At 40.2% G+C, this 22,139-nt stretch overlaps 1 protein-coding gene across 1 annotated transcript in view; it reads right to left on the bottom strand.

Annotated features, from left to right (window-relative positions):
- Nucleotides 1-22,139, bottom strand: part of LOC584274 — a 35,661-nt gene that overhangs the window by 2,039 nt on the left and 11,483 nt on the right. The window contains exons 5-27 of the mRNA XM_784139.4: nt 21,214-21,423; nt 19,789-20,076; nt 18,647-18,874; nt 17,811-18,105; nt 16,977-17,155; nt 15,892-16,368; nt 15,101-15,363; nt 13,850-14,099; nt 12,770-13,070; nt 11,960-12,138; nt 11,045-11,289; nt 9,759-9,813; nt 8,843-9,013; nt 7,920-8,226; nt 7,164-7,407; nt 6,627-6,807; nt 5,778-6,000; nt 5,075-5,215; nt 4,313-4,536; nt 2,578-2,761; nt 1,963-2,122; nt 1,093-1,148; nt 386-631 (exon numbers count right to left, since the gene is read on the bottom strand). Coding sequence (XP_789232.3) covers nt 386-631; nt 1,093-1,148; nt 1,963-2,122; nt 2,578-2,761; nt 4,313-4,536; nt 5,075-5,215; nt 5,778-6,000; nt 6,627-6,807; nt 7,164-7,407; nt 7,920-8,226; nt 8,843-9,013; nt 9,759-9,813; nt 11,045-11,289; nt 11,960-12,138; nt 12,770-13,070; nt 13,850-14,099; nt 15,101-15,363; nt 15,892-16,368; nt 16,977-17,155; nt 17,811-18,105; nt 18,647-18,874; nt 19,789-20,076; nt 21,214-21,423 — 5,107 coding nt within the window. The remainder of the gene's footprint in view (nt 1-385; nt 632-1,092; nt 1,149-1,962; nt 2,123-2,577; nt 2,762-4,312; nt 4,537-5,074; nt 5,216-5,777; nt 6,001-6,626; nt 6,808-7,163; nt 7,408-7,919; nt 8,227-8,842; nt 9,014-9,758; nt 9,814-11,044; nt 11,290-11,959; nt 12,139-12,769; nt 13,071-13,849; nt 14,100-15,100; nt 15,364-15,891; nt 16,369-16,976; nt 17,156-17,810; nt 18,106-18,646; nt 18,875-19,788; nt 20,077-21,213; nt 21,424-22,139) is intronic.

The following is a 22,139-nucleotide window of genomic DNA, read 5'->3' as shown; positions in this document are numbered from 1 at the left end:
AAGGGCTAAACATACTTTAAAGCATATTTGCACTAGTTTGACCAGGAGGGATTAGACCTCCCTACGTGGTCACTGGCAGGTGGTTATCTCATCAAATCAGCTCTCAATTAACATAATAAAAAGGGGACCATGGGGATCAACATGTACCGCTTAGTCATTGTTGGCTGTTAAGAGGGCGCAAGTAGTGCGGTCCCACTTTATGTACAACATTGTGGCAGCAATTTTCGACCTCAAAATGTACTTAAAATGTGATAATCTTTTTATTAGTTTTTCTTAATCTTGTCACAGCTTTTTACTTTGCCCCCCCCCCCTTCTCCACTCCTAAAGAATCATTGATCAGCCACTTATCATTCAAGTCATGATCGCCTCTCGGGCCCTATCTTACCTAACTGGTCGGGATCCGCGGATAAAATCGTACTGAAGATAGGATCGTCTGCAGACTCCAGGGGCACTTTGGTTACGTTCGTTGTGATAACGGCCGCCTGCCACTCACTGGGAGGAATGGGTGTCCAAGACAACCCGTCATCTGTACTCTTCATGTAGTATACGGCCGACGAATCGCGCCCTATGGCGTAGAGGGTGTCGTCTGCCGCAGCGTAACCGATCACTTGTCGCACTTGGTCGGGTAAGACTGTTTGCAATAAAAGAGATATTTGAATGTTGGTTTTTAAACATTTATTTGTGTCATAGATATGGTCTTCTACTTTTGATAAGCGTTAAAAGAAGTTGAAATTCTGTCAAACTATACATTGTTACGACATGAACATTTACCGATTGGTTAGGGACAGCCTTTTAGCGGCAAGATAAAGAAGCATTCGTGAACTGCAAAAATGTAATATCGTCATAGTAATGTGGTTCATTATTGTTGATCTTTCATTTCGCACCGTGAAACTTTAAAAAAAAATTATAAACTCTATTTTATATAAGAACCTTATGAACCGTCGGAATTATCAACCCTATTTCACTTCCGGAATTATGAACCTCGGGTAAAACGCCCCTTTGGAAAACGAGTGCCTCCCGAAAATTGGGACACATATACATTATTATGTAGAAAAAGTATCTCTATGTGATTTGAAAATGTGATATGCTTACCTGACCACTGAGATGAAGGGGCGGCTCTCTTGATGCTACAAACAGTGTCTGGGAGTCTATGTAGAGGAAAGAAGTGTTATTATATTGACTTGATCAGAGGAAATCATCACAAGCTTCATAGGTGGCTGATGAAATCAGAAAAGACCAGTTTACTAATATGCATGCTTCTTGAAGAAAGGTTTCCCTTGACAACTCAAAAGCTTGTCAGAGGATTGCTAGACATAGAAACAGCTAATGTATGCAGAGTGGATTCTATCTATAGATATGCCTTTACGGCATAAATAATTCATAACCAGAGCCCAGAGGTTCTGGAGATAAACATGAGTATATATATTAATAAAAAGGTCTCTTCATATAACAATGCATACATGTATAGTTAAATCATAGGTATGTTGATACGCTCAAAGAGTCACTTTTCATTACACAAAAATTTGTTCAAAAACGTTCCGTCTTATATCCTTCAAATTTGCCTTTTCTTGTTTATCAATTTAATTTCATCCATGGCAAATATCTAGTAGATTGGCCCTCAAAACTGTTGATTACTTTATTAACTTGAACATAACTACATTGTATAAGGTAAACATCTCTTGTTTTACACTTAAGGGAAAAGTTACATTAATTCAGATAGTAATCGTATTGCAGTAAAATAATTACGAAATAGAGGAGTAATTCAAAGGAATAAAATACCACCATTTTATATAACACAAACTTTTTAAAATCAGTTTTCAACATGTATTTCCAAAAGTAAAATCGCTTAAAAAAGAAAAAAAAATATTTTCACATCTCTGATTAATAGATCTATCAGTTGAGCTAAAGCTTGCCTTCTGGTGTCTCAAATGAAATGTTAATAATAAACGTGAAATGTCTCACTTATTGTTAATGACAAGTGTCTGACTGTCAAGATCCCTCTGCAGGCCGCTCTTTCTGCGAGTCTTTGTGTCGCAGATGAAGGCATCCTGATCAGTGCTATGGATTAATACACCGCGAGTGTCATCCAGAGAGGGGGACACTGTCGTCTCCTTGCAAACATCTGCGATTAAAGCATTGTAATACTAATTCTATCGCATGGACTTTTCATCTTCTTCAAAAGAAAGCATTAAAGTTTGATTAACTAAGAAACAATAACATCAATGGCAAACAAAGCAATACGCCTTTTAATAATATTCTCGTCATGTAGACTCATGTCCAATAAAAATGTCTCCAACGGCAACATATTTGTTATAGCAATAGAAAATGTGTACATGTAGAGCTATGGCATGACTAAAGGTGACTTTAAGTTCTGTTATGTACTCCGAACTCCGAAATGTTGGTATTTTCAAAATTACAATTTGCCTCTATGTAACACACATGCCCCCGCACCCACAATCGATGGCCTTGTAAATTCACATTTCGTCCATCGAGTAAGGCCGACCCTGAACCCCCCCCCCCCCCCCCCATGATACGTGTGCCCGCTAAAAACCAAGACCTTTCTATGCCACTGCTTACCAGTTTGTATGGCCTGCAGGCCACAGCCGTATAACTCGGTTCGGAGTACATTATAGAGGTGACCCGCATTGGTGAAGTCGTACTCGGTGAGACGAATGATGACGTAACGAGCTTCGACCGGCGACTGAAGATGGTGCTCAGATATTCGATTATAATCCGGTGTTGAAGATGACGAATGGTCAAACTGTTTAAATCCGAATAAGAGTGGAGATGAAAAAAAATATGAAACAGGGAAATATCAATGTAATATATTCCGTTTTTTCGGAACGATTTATTACACACATTCTTAACAAACATTTGACAAAACTTCCTTCATAAAATTTATCTAAAGTTGTTATTTCAGTCGCGGTAAGCCAAGAAGAGAAATAATATTCCAGAGAAAACATTGTCAGGGGAAAATGTTCTTCCGGTTGTTTCTATGCCCTATCTAGAAAAGAAACGTACGGGCACAATCTTAGATTGGAGGTACTCATGTTTCCGAAGGTTCGTAATTCCGAAACACAGATTTTCAACACCAGGAGGTTTATAATTCCGAAATATAGGGTTCCTAATTTCTTACATTTAGTTTTATTTGCATTTTCGATGTTAGTTTATCAGAATGTTCATAATTTAGATAACGAGAGTCAGGCACAACTAGCATTATGTGCTATTTCCTACTCTATTTTACCATCGATCACAAACTCATTGTAAAAAGTCATTTAATGTTTTACTCTTGACAAAAAGTTTACTTATACATGTAACTATTTTGTTTAAATATAATATAACCTGCTGGTGAAATGAATATATTTTTGATCAATGCATGTCGCCCTCTTGAGGACTGTATGTCACCAATTACACACATTACACCATTACCGAGGGTCATTTTTTTTTCATGACTTTTTTTTCCCCTTGAAATTATTTTTTCATTTTTTTTCTTCTTTTTTTCCAGTTTTTTTTTTCTCCCCCAAAAATGCTTTTCTTGGTAAGAATTTTTTGTTAGGGTTTTTTTTTTCTTGAATTATCATGAAATATTATTTTTCAGTCAATTCTTTTTTTTTGCACTTCTTTTTCTAAAATGTTGGTTGTCCCGAGAAAAAAAATGAAAACAATTTCGGGAAAAAAATATATGGACCCCCCCAAAAAAAAAAACCCCAAGGCTATCTAATATAACAGTTATTGACTGGCAGGGGGTAAATAACAGTCTTTGGACTTGAAGGGAGTTATGTTTTCCCTCGTGACCATATTATATTTAAACGTCTTTGATATTTTCCCTCAGCGCTGCGCGCTTTGTGAAAATATAACCACTTGGGAAATATAACTCCCTTCAGCAGTCCAAATAATGTTATATTACACCCCCTGCCAGTCAATAACTGTATAATATATCTATCTTTTATCTCAATGGTTTCAATGGTGGTGAACAAATTAATTCAATTCAATTCAATTGCACCAACAATAAAACACGAGCCTTCATATTTATTGGAAGCGTCAAACACTGCGTTAAATCATGATCGTACAAATTGCCTTCATCGGTTTTACAAGCGTAGGTAATAACGCAATAGAAATAAAGCCATTCAAGTATTTAAAGGCAGTAACGTAAATACTTTAATAATGCAAGGCAATGTTTGCACGGTTCATTTGCATTCAGTGTTTGTATGTAGCACTCTCAAATAGCGCGTCAAGACCACGCCAGTCGTTGCTGACGCAGACCTACGTCAGCAAAATAACGCCTCGTGTGCAGCGGCACTATCAAACAAACCTCGAACGTGCCGTCGGTAGCCAGTGCTCTCCGGTAGACCACATCATCGGTGCTGTAGAGAACTTCGAACTTTCCGATGTCGCCTTCGAATGCGACCTCGGTTGCGGTGGCGGCTCTTGCTCCTCCTTGCGTATCCAGACGCGATAACGCCACCCTGCGTCCCAAATCGATTTTGAGGAAACGATCGTAGAGATAATCTCCTGCTCGGGCTTCAGTTTTCCAACCTTCAAATGGGTCAAGATGAAATAGGTGAACTATTTATAGTGATTAAAGAAATGCTTGGTATACTGCAAAAATTGAAATATAACTTTAAATACAGACATGCATGCACTGAAGCCTTCACCAGAGTCGGTGTGACTCTTGAAACCTGGTAAAATATCTCTTCAGATATATGGATGGGACTGTTTCCGTGTTGCGTGCACAATCCGCTGAGCAAATAACACACTATCAACGCTAAAACAGAGACAGTCCTTCCATTGCGCTTAGAGACTTCAGTGGTAAGCGCTTTAGAAGCACCATTTTGATCATCATTATTATTATTATTATTATTATTATTATTATTATTATTATAATTATACTCTCGACGGGTGCATTTTCGGAGATCGCGCAATCAATGGAGACATCACGCTCTGTGTGTGCTGCCTGTAAGGGAGGGAAGGGTGGGGGTGCTTATTAAATATAAACAACGGACAGAATCTGGAATGATGTCTTTAAAGAAAGAAAGACCAGTGAGAAGATCGATTATGCAGATCGGGGTCTTACCAACTCCATTAAGACGAGCATTTGCGGCTGCAGCCTCTGGGTTTGGTTCTGAAGAAGCTTGTATCTGACAGTCCTTTACCACCATCCTGTCTCTGACACCCAGAGCCACGGGTGAGGCACATACAGCAGTCGGGAGAGAACCTGATTGGAAAGGTGAGAGGAGACAATCATCGTGCTCTTGCAGCATTTACCAAACGGGAACATAAATGATGTAAGTGATGTAAAGTGATGTAAGTAGTAGATTGGGGGAGGGGGGGGGGGGGGGGTCGTTCTACCGGAAAACCCGTCTGGCATACAAAAGAACAATGTCTCCCCCTGGATTGTTTTCTAGCCTTGCCCACTCCGACCACTGAATCTATTGTAAGCTGACAATTTGTTGATACGTGTATTATTCTTTTCATTACTAAATCACTGCCTACAAGAATATCTGTCCCTGCGACATACATGTAGTTACAATGAGCTAACAGGATTGAAGAAAAAAAAACTATAGATACATCTCAACTACACATGACTACAACGAAAAAAAAGAGTAATACAGCGGAAGATCAGCATTAACAAACAGTCTACCATAGGCCATTTTCGAAATGCAATCAAATTTAATGCATACATATTTTTAAAGTGCAAATGCAATACATTTGATAACCGCGGAAATGTACTATTCCTTTAACGCATTAAACTCATGATTAATAATACATGCACTTACTGGTCGAGACCGGTGACGAAGCCGTAAGCGAGTATGTGGCCTCTTCGAATGCGATGACCGTGGGACCATCGGTGATGCTGACACCGCTTCGGTCAAACGTACTGTATGAGATTTGAAGAGGCGAGCTCGCGCTCCAACTCGTTTTCCCCTTGAATGCGTAGCTTGAACTGATTGTACATGCAACATCGAATGCGATGATGTCGGTAAAGTAAACCTTTGTCAGCTGTAGTCCATACGAAAATACGATGGATATTGGTTAATTGCCTTTCTTCAGTGGAATTATTTTCGCTATTTCTATATACCTAGCCATGTGTGATATAGATTTAGTTCCAGAATGCTTAATATTCTTGATAACACATGGCAAATGTATTTAAAAATCAATAGTTATACCTGTATTGAGATTCTTTCCCACTGTATAGACATATACTATGCACAGAATGAGAACTATACAACGGGCCCGACACCAGACCCATCACAAAATTCCTTTACCTCGAATGACCGAGTACTTGTCTGTTTGGAGTCGGTTTGGTGTTGCGACTAGGGTATTACAAGGGTGATTGTTGCCAATATAGTTGGCAGAACTGTTCTTACCTCTGTTCATGAAATGTGACAATGACACCTTCCTAGAACTTGTTTGATTAATCTTTAAACATGAATAAGTCCTGACTGAGAAGAACTTTATATATCAAGATTTTTTTTAAATTGTCACACTCATCATGAACATAGGTGAAATAAAATCATTCCATGCTCTTTTATGGCCATCAACTTACAAGGTCATCAAGTTAATTGTGATCTTTGATTCGATTTGTTACTTATACATGTAGTAACTTATCTTGGACATAAACTTACTTGAAATGTCAACCCAGCTGAAGCGTCAATAGCGATAGGGTAACTGACATCATGTGCACCATCTTCTATTATTGATTGGTAGTCTATGTATGGTGGGAGCAACAAACGAAGTTCAACGTTGTTGCACTCGGCTGAAGACACGTCTGAGTGGTTCAACCCTATTCTGTACGTCACTGTTTCGCTGGAAAATTGGAATTAAAAAAATTGGAAAGGCTTATTTACCGGAGCACGTCCCCTCCGTCGAATGGTCAAAAAGGGGGGGGGAGAGAGAAGAGAGGAAGAGAGAATAGTGGGGGTGGGGGCTTGGGGGCTGCAGACTCCCGAGAATGTCAAATTATCAGTAGTCTGCAAACATCAAGCTTGTTTTAAAAAGACATTAAAGCCCGCCCTGCACCTCTGCACATTCCATCAACAGATATCAGCACACCTTAGTTTACCCAAATAATGATATTTCAAAATTCTCGGGAGGTTGTAGCCTCTACCTCACCCTCCCTCGTTCTTAATAAAATAAACAAAATAATAAAAAAGGATACTCACCCGGCTACAAGATTTGACGTATCCCCCATCATGCTGTAGGTGATCGAGAGGTCGGGTTGCTCGGTGCCGCTTCGACTGGCCTCGATATACATGTTCGAGACCCATACATAAGCCGCATCAAAGGCCACCCCCGCTGAGAGTATATGCTGAGACCCTTCTACCACTTCCTCCGAATCCGTAAGCTGTATCTCGACACCGATGACGATCTGGTGATCCGGGTCGTTTGCAGCCGCGTTGTCGATATCTGCATGGTTATGACCAGCCACATTTGATTTGATTTTTTTAAATATATCATTTCTGGCAGTTTATATGCACTAGTAACAACTTGTATTACCTATTTTAATTTGAAGTATATGTACAGTATTTTTGTTTGGACAAATATACTTTTTCGGCAATACTATTCTATCCTTATTTTTAAAGATATTTATCTTGATTATTTCTTGTTTGTTTTAAATATGTCATTTGATGTAACATCATTTTTATGTTAATTCGATGTATTTACATTGTTTCACACGGCCCCAGTGCAAATCAGTCTTGTAACTGTTTGGGCTTTTAAAGTTATCATTTTGATTCAATTCAATTAAATATCAGGACAGTTGGGCTAAATTCAGGGACATGGTAGTAATTTGCCTTGAGCAATTCTTCGCATACTTGGGATGGATGGTTAAGCGCACAATCTCGTAAAATGAAGCTATCCCCCCCCCCCTTTCTTCAAACTAGCACTTGACTCCCGAAGTATACTGTAGCGACTCTTACCGTTATTATGCAGACGCCCTAGGGAGAGCTTGACGCGATCCTTCTGGGTGCTGTTTTCATTGACATGACTGGTGAAGATCGGTGTCTGGGACAGCAGATTCCCGAGGTCGCTCACGATGTTGCTACCGACTTCGACGACGGCTAAGCTCCTCACCACCATGCCGACGTAGGAGATGTTGAGCGTCGTGACGACCTCCACCTCCGATTCAACGTCCTGGTCAATGACATCGATGGTAATGTTGCACATCGCCCTCTCGCCTGGTGTCATGGTTGTGGCTGAATCAGGGCAGGTCAGATCAAAGGTACTCTGAAAGATGATGAGAACACTTGGATAATGAGAGGAAGAACCAGGTAGGATATCACCTCGTATAGTTTACTGGTATGATGATTGTATTTATAGAGCTCGAAATGAGTTGTAATAATAATAATTTAAAACAATTCCTGGGGATAATACTTGTAACTTAAAGGCATGTCTTTTGAAAACATATTCGAAAAGTTACCTCTCTCAACCGAGGTTTAGTAATTATGTATATCGGATTAGAATCTTATTCATTAAATGATGTCAGGATATAAGTAATGCCAATTTATAACGTGCAAAAAAATCTTCTAAAACCACGTATATAGCCTACATGTAGGGGAGTTCTGTTTAGTTAAATTGATATTACGAGCAATTATAATGCAAGCAAGAAAGTTTGATCTGCAATTACTTTTCTAATTAAAAGTCATTGCGGCAAACAACAGGCCCGATGCTGTAAAATATGAGTTTCTGAACGTCTCGCGACTCTTTTTTTCTTCCTGTTTAGACCTTTATATTGGCATCCATCTGAATCACTGTGCGCTTTAAGCATCACAAGATACACAATGGCTTTGGAAATGTCTTTCACCCAACTACTGAATTACGATTGGAATAAAACAAAACTCACCGTGTAATTCCTGATAAAAGTTGAATTGATGGCGTAAAATATGAGGTTCTGAACGTCTTGCGACTCGGTACTATCTCCTGTGTAGACATTTACATTGGCATCCATCTGAACCACATCACCGTGCATCGCTCCGGAATCATTGCGCGCTTTAACCGTCACGTAAAACTCGATCTATGGTAACAAAATAATGTAATAAAATTGTTTCATTTAAATATATCAAAATGGTATTTCAATAGTCAGAATACAAATTGCACATATATCTCGTGTTGCTATGTTGGGCAAATAATAATGTTTGTTCAACCTAGCAACAACTGTTGCATGCATTACACATTCCGAATATTAAGGCAAGTTATTATGGTAGCTCGTGTATAAATTTGAATACATTTACAGAATAGTATTTGGTATTCCGTTGATTAAACATAAGGATTAGTTGGAATAGCATTGTTTAGACATGTCAGTGGATATAGAATGTTTATTATACAAAGTATAGACAATATTGAAATACATGTGTTCAGTGGCGTACGCAGGATTTTTTTTCAAGGGGGGGTGGTTTAAAATCAAAAAGGGGGGTTTTCCAAAAAAAACATACATAAAACATACACATTAAAAAAAACTCGAGGGGGGGGGGGGTTAACCCCAAAACCAACCCCCTGCGTACGCGCCTGCAAGTGTTAAAAAAATAGATGTAGATTATTGTCTCCGGCGTCGTCTGATCGTTAAAACGTGCGATTCATCATGTTCCTTTTCTCCGTTCAACTTGAGTTGTTGGTTGATCCAGTGTTGATCAGTAAACCTCGGGCATGCTTTCGAACGGGTTTTCATGTGCAACGTCGATCCGGGATACGTGCATTATTTTTGCAACGTATTAAACGTGCATGCCATAGATTCTTAATAAACGAATCTATAGATGATTTACCTGACAGTCAGATCCTAAACAAGCAATAAAACCAAGATCAGCTGTCAATGATGTTCTGAAAGGAAAAGACAAGAGATACATACATACACACGTGAGAAACAGAATGATAGGAGAAACAATAATGCTTTTGTTTATGCTCATCAGCATAAATACTGTTCTTCTTAAGGACCCTACAATTGTTATTACCCCAGCAATCGCCAGGTACGCATTCGTCCCTGGATAGAGAGTGATCAATGTGAATGAATGTCTTGCCAAATGACGTTGCTGCCGGGCTGAGATTCGAAACCATAACCCTTAAATTACCTTTGAACAGGAGAGTGCAAATATTATTATTATCTCTTTAATTACTTTTAAATCAATAACCACCAAAATGCTTTTGTGGTTGTTTATTTATAGGCCCTCTGCCAGAATTATAATAAAACATGCACTCGAATTATCTTATAAGTAACATAATCATTTTTATCATAATTTTTTTTGAGGAATTATTTTTACAGGGTGTTTGAGGTATTTATATTTTTTTTGGTAGAGGATGTGCGCAATAACTGCTCCGCATCAGCCGTTATAGTGCATACAATCGGGAATAGCTATCCCGAGGCGAAGGCCAAAGCATCCGTGCTATGAGAACGGCCTATAGTATGGGAAGGGGGTCTTGTCCCCACCCTCTGAAATCAGGCACAGCTTAGCCAAAAAACATACATAAAATTGGATTAAATCTTGATCTGCAGAATCTGCAGCCCCTCCTATTTTAAATACTAATACCAATTTTTGGGCAACTGTCACCAAGTATTCTGCCAAGTGTTACTTCCTATCCGGGAAACGAATACTTTTTTGTTTTGTAGTATTCCTTATTATATTCATTTAATACATGTACATCATACATATTATTTCAAATTGCATTATATAAATATAGAGTACACAATATACACAACTCAATTATTTTGAATGAATGAATCCTATCGTAATAACCCCCTTTCCCAAATTAAACACAAAACAATGACGAATCCTTAAAAAAAAAAACCCAAAGTGACAATATTTGTGATAGCTTGCAACTTTAGAAACTGGATATTTCATTCTCTGGTAAGTGACATCAGCCCCCTTTCCACGGGCAAGGTCATGCCCACACATCAGTGGGTCGAAGCGATATTCATTTAGGCAAAGATAAACACTACACAACATATTTTTTTAAATCATCAATTAACATTAACAAAATTCGATTGAAAACAAAAAATAGACTCATGTTGCTATTCCCTTCGGAACATCAAACGATTAAAAAGGGGATTTCTTACTGTGGTAGAGCGGGATCAGGACTGAGATCAGGCGCGGTAAATCCCCCTAAATCTGCCCCGATCGTTCCTAGGGTGATCTCGGTAAACTCGAACCATGTCACATTCGAGACGAATACCAATCTATATCCCAGCGTTGTGCCGCTGCTCAACGTTATCGATTGGGTGAACGAAGACTCTTTTCCGATCTCGATTTCCTGTGATGTAACCGTATCATACACTACCGTGTGCGATGTCGGCAAGACAGCCTGTAGGGAAAGACGAGTTTGGAAGATTTTTCCGTATCAAAGGATCAGCTATATATGACTCATATTGGTACAAAAACGTTGTCTTTCTCGCTCTGCTGGAAAACATAAAAATTTGATGTATGGCTTAAACTTGCAGACCATACTCCAAGATATAAACTAATAAACTCACTAAGTAAAATAACCACCCATAAAATGTATTTATTTTAGATTACATACACGGTAAGTTCAGATTTGAATTGTATTTCATATCATGATGACATTTGTTTGTGACGGCGTCACATAGAAGTTGGTAGAAAGGGGGTTCACGGTAGCGTTTGAGACAAATTAACGCTTCGATTTCTACACTGATTTCACTGCGCCTCTGTCCTCTAATAAGTTAATTGTTAGAAACTTATTTTAAAGTCATCAACACGTTTGCTTAATGGGGTTGAAAAGTGGCGTCGTTTATGTCGACATATTGAGGGAGGGGGCAGTTACATATAAGAGGGCATTGGTCTAACTAGCTGGATAAAGTGCGACTTAACAAGGCTGTCAAGATGTGAGAGGAGCAGGTATTGTCCCTCTCCCATTTTCTCCCTCTTTTTTTTGTTAGTGTCTCGATATAGGAGGAAATGTGCCCCCGTGCCCCTCAACCACGCCAGGGGGTCTAACATCATAGTTGAAGACTTACCGTCAGCGCTGCGGCCGCGGCATAGTCGGCACCGATGTTGATGATTTCAGTGTCGAGTGTCGTATCAGACTGCGATTTGACGACCACATTTATAGGATGCTGTGACCCATCAGCAACCAGGGCCCGATCCCCACTCAGCTGCACCAGCAAACTCAGGCTCAGTGATGAAGATGACGTCACTATTACGTAGAAAGTGCAAAAAATAAATACGAAAAAATAAATCAAATATTAATAGTTGTATGGCTCTGCAATGATAAAGTGGCGAAGTTTAGAGCGTCTTTTATATTCCAAAAAAATATCGTGTTACTAGGTGCTAGTACGTTGATCTAGTCTTTGCGACAAGTCTGCATAACTACGATCCAGTCAAAGAAAATTGTTAAAGCCTTGCAAACTAATTTTATTTATAAGTTGGAAGGCTATTATTGAAGTAATCAGTGACACCCGTATTCTAACATTAGAATTGATTATATGTGAGTTAATCTCATTGGCGAAAACTAATCCTAATACATAGTGTACACATATTGACTGCTTTGAGAGGCACGGTTACAAACTATTACATAATATGGTCTCGAAACAGTACTGCATAGTGCAGTCTCGAGATCACCGAGGAGCTATGGTTTAATCGTGATCAAAAGGAAAAGTGTAGCGAAAACTATCAAACTAACTTTCAAAATATACCTTTGAAGCCATTTGTTAAATTATAAGCATTACTGCCATTGCTATTTTTTTCATTCAGATGTCGACGAGCTCATGACATTCCTTGTGAAGCTGTTACATATATATTTTTATGACGGGGAGAGGGGCACTCACTTGAAGCGCTGACGACTCCCAGGTCGAGCGTCGCCTGCTGTTTCGTCTTTTCATCATTGAGCGACGTCAACGTCGCATCCGTGAAGACTGGATCACCGCATGGTATATCGGAGCCACCAACATCGCCTTCTAAGGATATGATGTTCAGCGTATTAGAATTAACGTCGACGTCGACAGAGTACGCGTAGCTGGTGGCCGCCTCCATCGTAAGGGTGATATTGACGGTTGCTAGGGTGCCGGGTGCAACAGCACCGTCGTTAGGTGACGTCACAGACGAGACAATGGAGACGGGGTCGGTCGGCTGAATTAGGGGATGAAAATGGAAAAGTAAATTACCTTTAAGATAAAGTATTTCACAGAAATGATCATCATTATTACATCGTTGATTGTATGGGATTTCGTCACGTATTTCAACTGTATGATCTGCCAAATGTGCTAATAACAATGATAACTGATTTTTTAATTTTTAATTTCATTCATTTGCATAATTTTGAGCTCACAGGAGAGAAAGTAAATTTTAAGTGAGCTTGAATTAAACATTTGGAGTGAAATTTTTTCTAACGAACATAGCAATTTAATTGATAATTATTACAAGGTAAAATTGTCTCACATCATAGCAATATACCCATTTTCAAATAAAAAGAGCGGTAAAAGTTGTACCGTCTGCCTCATATTTACTGAATATATTTATTATTTTATTCATGAACTTTTAAAGCAAGAGAGTTCCGGTGAGACCGATACATTACTGCTTCACAACGAAGTCATAAGTGTAACTCATTTGCATGCGTTTTCTTCTAAGTTTCTATATTGGACAGCTTTATGCGTTGCTCAAGAGGTGTCATTTCGATTGACTTATTACCTGTACTCATGTAAAGTCATCTAGCCCATACGCCGGTAATTCAACCGAATTTAACGCAAAGCTGGCAATGTTAATTTCGCAATCATTTTTGTATGAAGTCATCCTGTACATGGTACGTCAATACCCGCGTCATGCGCTGACGCAGCGTCGCAGCCATACGTCACACTCATGACACATCGTAAGAATCGGTTATTGAAATTATAAAGGCGGACAAATCTTACCGGTGTGGCATCCCATGTGGACAAATCTTCGGTTCCAACCACCGAGGCCTGGAACGTGTGGGAAGCACTCGCCTCATCATTGACGTACACATTCAGGTCGATAGTCCGTGCGGCATCCACGTCAACCAAATCGACGACCATGCGACGAAAGAGGATGTCGACAATGAACTCCCCGGTGATATTCTGGTCTAGGTTCGAGACGATGCCGGTTTCGAACGTGAGAGTTTCGTCGATTAATGATGATCCAGCCCTGGGTGAGATAATTGAGAAGTGAGGAAAAGTAGGAAGCAGGAAGAAAGAAGAAGAGGGAGAAAAAGGAGGAAGATGCATATACAGAGAGAGAGAGAAAGAGACAGAGAGACAGAGTGAAAGAGGGGCAGGGGAATGAAAATGACATGAATGGGAGATATTCGAAAAAGAAAGGAAAGTTACATCAAGAGAAAGTAAAACAAAAAAGAGGGTCTTTCTTGTCCTATTCTTCATCATTATCATCATCATCATCATCATCATCATCATCCTCTTCTTCTTCCTTTTCTTCCGTTACTTCAATTCCCTCTTAAAAAAGGAGTAGTTTTCCAAGTTTTCCCATTATCCATTAAACTGGGATAGTTGAAAGAATGACCCAGTAAACATACGGAGTCCATATCTTGTTTCATAGTATTCGAATATGATGATTCTACGATTTTCTACTGGCGAAAATTTCATACATTTATGGAATTATTTGGAAATTGTGCCGACCGATGGGGGGGGGGGGGGGAGGGGGGTGGGGGGGGGGGGGGGGGGGGGGGGGGGGTAGTGAGCAATTTTTTTTTTTTTTTTTTTTTTTGCCTCCCCAAAATTTGTAAATCTCGCCGTCCGATTAATTGCTCATTAGGGAGGGGGAGGGGGGGGGGGGGGTAGTGAGAGAACATTTGTTTTGTTTTTTGTTTTTTGCCCCCGCCAACGTGAAAATCGCGCCGACCGATATCTCGCTCAGTGGGAAGAGGGGGGGGGGGTGATATTCATTTTTTGTTTTCCAAAAAAAATATTGAGGGGGGGGCGTTACCCCCAAAAACACCCCCCCCCCTGCATACGCGCCTGACATCACCACTGGACTCAATACTCAACCTAACCAGACCCTTAACCAAACCCTTAACCCAACCTAACCTCAAATTGCAATTATAACCCTATGACGAAAAAAGGGCTGGAGTGATTGTCACCGGAGAGAATGTCGCCGGAGAACATTGTCCGTTTCCCCCAAAGTATACTTACGCCGAGGTCTTTGTCTCCTCAATGCTGTCCGTCGTATACGGAAGGCATCCCAGCTCGATCGCCGCGCTGCTGATCTTGGCGTCACAGAGCCCGACGCGTTCGACATCACCGATGACCTGGGACGTGACCGCGAATCTGATATTGGAAAAGGTGCTCATAGTAGGGACAGCGACGGTAACTCTGAGTGTGCCCACGGCTCCGTTTGCCAGAGTACAAGAATTGGCACATAAAAGACTTGAAGTGAAAGTCAGACTTTTACCATCCTGTGGAAAAACACATGATAACCATTTTTCTATGAAGAGAGAAGGAAGGATGGTATGGCATTGGGAAACAGTAACCAATATCAACATAATTACCCTTCACCAGAAGACTGGGTTTTAGGTAACTATCGTTGTTTCTTTAGTTGATTTGTGAGAAAAGTTGTTTATCTTGTCACCTTTGGGGGTCGTCATTAAGGCTTGTCTTTCGATCATCTAATGGACAAACACAATCGGAGACGATAATTTCCTCAATCAATGAGTATATATTAAGTGATTATCAGACCGAATTCGGTAACAAATCAGCGGAACATTTTCTAACAAGATAAACAAAAACAAAAGAGTCCTTAGATTTCTCTTATTTGCTGACAAGGGTAATACAAAATCTAAAGACGCTGCAACATTATTTTCTTTTTAATACTTTGAACAAACTTCTACAAGTTTGTTCGATTTGCCGCCAGACTCATATCTCTCTTCCGCCGCTGATGATGCAATGGTAATAAAGTTCCTCTAACGATGACTATTGTAACTTACCTGATCAGCTGGAATAGTGCTGATGACGTTCACCGAGGCACTCTCCGGACTCCCCACCACCACGGTCGAGGACTTCAGCGTAAACTCGACGTCGACCGGGCCGATCGCGACGCTGGATGGAATCCCAACCCACACATCGAACGTCGCCTTGTTATTGCTTGAATCCGCTCGCAAATTCTCATTCTTGATCATGCCAAGGTTCAAAGACGTCGTCACAGCTCCATTCATCGCCGTGATGTCGTTGGAACAGTCGGGGCACGTCGAAGAGATACAGGGAAGGTTGTAGCCGGACGAATAGACGGTCGTACGACACATTGACGGGGACGACGATCCCGCTGGTGATGTGATAGCGGCCTCCAGTGTCAGGTCGTACTTGCCGGTTGGGATCGTGAGCCTGACGCGGACTGGGAACGAACCGCCCGCAATTACGTCACTCACTTGAGCAGTCGCAGAGTTGATGACAAATGTACCGCCAGTCTGCCACGAAAGATGGAGACGATGAATAAGACCAGAGTTTACATGGTAGTACGCTAAATTAAAGTCTTAACCAGAACAAGCTCATCTAGATATTTCATGCAGAGTAAAAACTAGTAAGTAAACCTTCAAAATTCACGTATAGACATTTGCGATTATAGCATACCCCAAAGCGGGGATAGGAAAGTTAAAAAAAACAAAAAAACTATGGACTACTGTATCTTCTACTTCCCATAAACTTAATATAGTAAACCATCTGGTTCAAGTAGGTAATGGGCTGAACCTTTATACATGATAATTATGCGATCTGATCTGTTCATCAAGATAAGATTATCATACATTTAACGTCTTTTTACATGTTTTAGGTTTATCTTATGAATTCAAGACTTCATTTTGTTATGAGATTTTACTCCGGCGACAATCTATCAGACTCGTTAGAGATAGGGTTGCGATCGAAGTTAGGTTGGGTTTATAGTTATAGTTAGGATTTTTTGTCGTCTTTTACCAAAGTTGAACTTAAAAGTTTCGGTTAGTGTAAACCATATGAAATTGACCCTCGCGTTCAATAAGTAGACCGAGCATGTATCGTAGAACCCAATGATTATATTTACCGTGATCGTACTATCCTCAGCAGCTGCCGTGAAGGTAGTCGAAGCATTCGTTTCGATATCATTGATAAGGACGGATATACCGACTGGATAACTGGTGCTAACGATGGCTTGGTCGTTGCTAGGCAATCGTACGATGACATCCATGGTAATTTCGCTATCGACTGCATCATTCAACGCTCCTATGATTGGGTGTCAAATAATACAGTAAAAATGAGTTGGTGATAATGGCGTCATGTGATGTAACCAACAACAGTTGTGATGCAAGTTGTACATGAAAAAGAAGAATAAGAAAGAGAATAAGAAAAAGGGAAAAGAAGAAGAAAGAAAAGGAAGAGGAGAAAAGGGAGAAGAAGAAGAAAATAATAAGGAAAGAAGAAGCGTATAAAGGAATCGTCATTTAGATTGTATTGTCAATTGTGTTAATCAAATCTCTGAAGGCAATTATAAACTCATAAGCAAGTAACTCAATGCAATGTGCACATTATCTTCGTTTTCCATTCATGTCTTTGTTTGTTTGTTCAGATGTCACCCTCATATAGTGCGACAAAGAACGCACAAGTCGTTGACGCAGTCTTACGTCAGGCAGATGAAGCATCGTGTGCAACTATAAAAGAACACGTATACCTCAATCATACACCGACACCATACCGAACAACAAGGATCACACTACGCTTTGGCCAAGGATCGGTCGGTATGGAGTCGGTATGGAGTCTGCTTGGAGTCGGTTTCGAGGTGTGACTGAGGTAATCGTAAAGAAGAATAAGAAGTAATATAGAAGAAAAGAGGAGAATAAGAAAGATCAGCTAAGATTTTTTTTCAAACAAATACAGTTACCTCCGTTGATGATGGAGTTAAATGGAAAGGTGGCTTCCTTGTTGTTTTTATAAACATCGTCGGCGACGTACGAAGCGACGACGTCCTCGTTCTGAAGGCAAAACCCGTTGCCGTAAGAGCGCACACCTATACCACAGATGCTTGCAACGCCCTCTTTGTCTGGGCTACCGAAAACCCGAACAGTGACGTCACTTGTCATGTCATAAATATTCATAGAGAGCGTGAAGACACCGAAGTCTAATTTGTTGATGCTGGGGTTTGCTGGGGTTATGGTGACTGTACTCGGATCGTATTCCTATGGATTATAAAGGAGAGAGATGGGAGACAGAGAGAGAGAGAGAGAGAGAGGGGGGGGGGGGGGGTCATGAACACAGATTCGATTACAGATTTGTACATGATTCAAAGACAATCCGAAATAGTTATAATGGGTGAGGTTAAGAATTGTTAAGATGGTGCTAATTTGACCGTCTTAGATAACGTGTCTAAGAGAATGTACTTTATGCATTGCAAGAGAGAAAAGATGAGACAAAAAGGAAGAGGAGGGACAGAAGAAGAAGAAGAAGAAGAAGAAGAAGAAGAAGAAGAAGAAGAAGAAGAAGAAGAAGAAGAAGTAGAAGAAAGATTAACAGGAGGAGAAGATGATGATGATTATGACAACATAAACAAGAGAGTTAGAAAGTGCAGAAGAGAGGGAAAGCGATAGGAGAGAAGTACAGAAAGATGTGAGAGGATGAGAGACAGAGAGAGTACGATAGAGGGAGGTATGTCCCTTAATGGGGGAATCAGTTACACTCTAACCAACAAGACGGGGGTAAAGAAAACATCAAAGGACTCACATTGGTGGTTGCGGCTTGGAGGTAATAACCCAACTGTCCCACCCATAGTAACACCCCATTGGCAAACTCCACGCCGGCTGTGATCCAACGAAGCTCGGAGTCACTGAACCCGGCACGGCTGTCGTTGAGGACGGTCAAGGAGAACTCGATGGTGATCGACGACGTCCCTTCGACAATGCTGGCATTATTGTTGGTCACCCTGCCCAGACTGAGGTACGCACCTGTAGCCTTTGTGATACAGATGCCAATGATGACAAATAGTATTAATAATGATGATAATACGCTGTCCATACAGTGTGCATATTGGATAATCATATTACGCAACAGTATCATAACATGCATGGGCTTTATAGTCTGGCGCAGTTCCAACCGACATCGCTAATGTATTATGCCTACCTGTTTACTCCACCTGGGTCCAGAAAACGACTACGGATAACATGCTGTGTCCCATCGCGACTTATTTTGAGAGCCGATAAATGATTCAACTATACAAATCTTATTTGAGAGCAAGTTTAACTAATGAAGCGCCTTTCTACCACGCTGCCCCCCCCCCCCCCCCCCAATTGAAAAGGTTCGAGGGATGATTTATTACTATTTGATAGAAAGGTACATGTTTGCGAAAGAGTAAGATGTAGAAGATGTGGTGTGGGTGAGGCGCAGTCTCCATCGCATCGATTGATTCTTCTAGATTCCAAGGAGCTGGACAAGAGACACTTCGTCTATTAAGAATTTGTTAAAAATGCTCTAGAGTCATGACGAGCTACTACGAGCTTTATAAAAATATAATCGTAATCACTAGATGATTTTAGTATTTGTGCATTACTTTGCAGCTGAGGAGACATTTATAAATAAGTCATACCTCTCGTATGCCTACTTCATATTCTTCAATACATTATCCACTCGTAAGAATGAAAACGGCACGTTTACGACAGCTTGTGCGTCAGCTCAGAAATATTTTTTTATTTTTTATTTTCTAGAGAAACATTACAAATAGAAACATTGTTTCACAAAAGCCGTCATGAGTGCAAGTTCGAGTACATCACATTGAAACAAGTGTTAATCTTAATACACGCGTTAAAATGGAATGTTGGCGAACTTGTACTCAAGACGGTGTCGTGAAATGCTGCCCAGACTGTCCTTACCATGAAAGGGTTATCGGCGTCGTAATCGTAGGACGGTGTGGCCGTCTCGTAGGCGATGTTTGATCCCGCCTGCGTCACGCTGGGAGGGCAGAGGATACCGAAGGTGAAATTACCTTCCTCGGCATAGAGTTCAACCTTGACGTCCTCAGCGTAGGTACCCCAAGGGATATCCATTGTGAGACTGAAGATGACTTTGATGCCGGCCTCGAGTTTGGTTCCGTTAGCCTCCACGGAGACAGGGGCCAGTGTGAATTCAATCGTGTTGTTCTCATTGACTTCGGTTAGATCCTGTCGTTAGAGAGAGAATAGCGGATAATAGTAATGCCCGATCCACGCGAGGTGTCTACTGCAATTCTGGCGCGGTATTTGACGGTTCATGTTTAAAGTAATGGCTGCCTCACATGATGCGCCATTTACCGGCGTACTACTGCGTCAGGGCCTGACGCCATGTGATAGTGATGCCGTACAAACAGTGAATTCTTAATAACCACTGCAACCATTGCTTTGAATTACTGCCACATGAGGTAATAAACTTCCTAATCCTTATCACCATAGACAATAACACAATCTGAATGACGCCCCGTGTGAAACGGGTATTAGAAGGTAGTAAGTGCATGCGCCGGTATATTGCATTATTTATTTTGTGTATTTTGACATGGCATGCTGAAGCAGTCCTACGTCAGCCATCAGGTTATGCTTTATGTTCAACGGGCATCATCCAACTAGTCAACATACTGATCAAACAATTTTCTATAGTTATCTAATTGCGTCTTGTGAAAATGACTATTGTCTTAGTTTAGTACTGTCCTCTGCAGGCCTGTTGACATTGAGACATGTAAAAGGGGTATTGCATATTGCCCCATTTATTAAGAGCGTCAATACTTTAGTCTACGCGTATACACTGATTTATCGAGCACCGAGTGTCAAAAAGAAACAGTAAATACAAAACATCAGTAAGATTTGAAGTAAGTCATATGAATGCCGGGAAAAGAAAAAAGATGAACTAAATAACTATAACCCGAAGGTTTTCTTTTCCAATCCATGTGATAGAATAGCAAGATACAACTAATAATAAATTGCAAGTTTGTTAGTTCAGAGAAAGAGAAAAAGAAAACAATGATGTCGCATTATGTGCATGTATTATGTCTAAAAAAGAAGTAGAATACATGTACAAAAACCGAATACAACATGAACCTGTCATTTTTTATTGTGTTACTCAATTTGCCGTGGGTATTACAGAAATGACCATGCTGCCGAATAAACATTAACAAAAAAACGGCCATCATTGAATTAATTCCTCGTTTTTATTTTGTAACAAAAACAGAGGTTAGCCTTTACTTCGCGCTCCATGAATTGGTTGCCTTTGTTTAAGCTACATGTAAATTTTAAGTCCACATACATGAACACAGCATTATGTGTTCATACCGCATCAGCAACTTCAGCTCGTCGAAATCGATGATGTATCTCATCCTCATCATCGTCCATGTCGTTGTCGACATCGAGCACCAACACTCGAAAATGCTGTTCGGAATATCGCGGATCGTCAGGGTTCGACACCCTAATCGTAAGCAGGTATTTATCGGAGAATTCCCGCGTCTGATCTTGACGTACGTGAAGGGAGCCATCGGCATCGATCTATAATCATAATCATAATAATATCGAGTGTTTGTGATGGTCCAACTCCACATCATTCATGTGCTCAAGGCGAACAAGAAATCTAGGAACATTACAAATTACAACCAAAAATTGAGAGGAGTAAGAAAATACAGTAGATCTACTGGAATGCTATTTTGAACAGAGAAGTTTTGAGGGCATTTCAAAGCAAAAAAAAAGCAATCTTCCCTTGAAATATTGCGAATGTCTTATGATGCCAAAAGTTAGGCCTTGCATGTGTAAATGACCGATCCCTTATGATTTCTTAGTTTTAGGAACAACAATCGATTAAGAATGTGATCTTAGGCGTCTGGGAGGATTATAAGGATTATCAACAAATAAAATATGGGCAGATCCACGTATACAGTACTAATAATAATAATATAAACAGTGAATGTAGAATTCAACAGATAAACGATGTAAAGTGGACCAAACTGGAGTTTAATGCGAGTTTTACGTCTGGTTAGGGTAACCATATAATAATGGTTATGAAAACATTTTAACAATTCATCGCATTCTATAAAAACCAAAATTCTTTCTCGGATAATAAATTAGAATTAGATTATTCTCGCTATAAAACACTTCCAATCGTATGCACACCGAAAATATTGACTTTTTCTTGGACAAATAATTTCAAATGGTATAGTGAACAAGTTTGAATCCAATCTATTTTCTTTGACTCATTCGAAGGGTATGTT

This window comes from Strongylocentrotus purpuratus, unplaced genomic scaffold, assembly GCF_000002235.5.
Source record: "Strongylocentrotus purpuratus isolate Spur 01 unplaced genomic scaffold, Spur_5.0 spur5_scaffold_6, whole genome shotgun sequence".
Lineage (NCBI taxonomy): Eukaryota > Metazoa > Echinodermata > Echinoidea > Camarodonta > Strongylocentrotidae > Strongylocentrotus > Strongylocentrotus purpuratus.
This window is presented reverse-complemented; position numbering and strand designations above follow the sequence as displayed.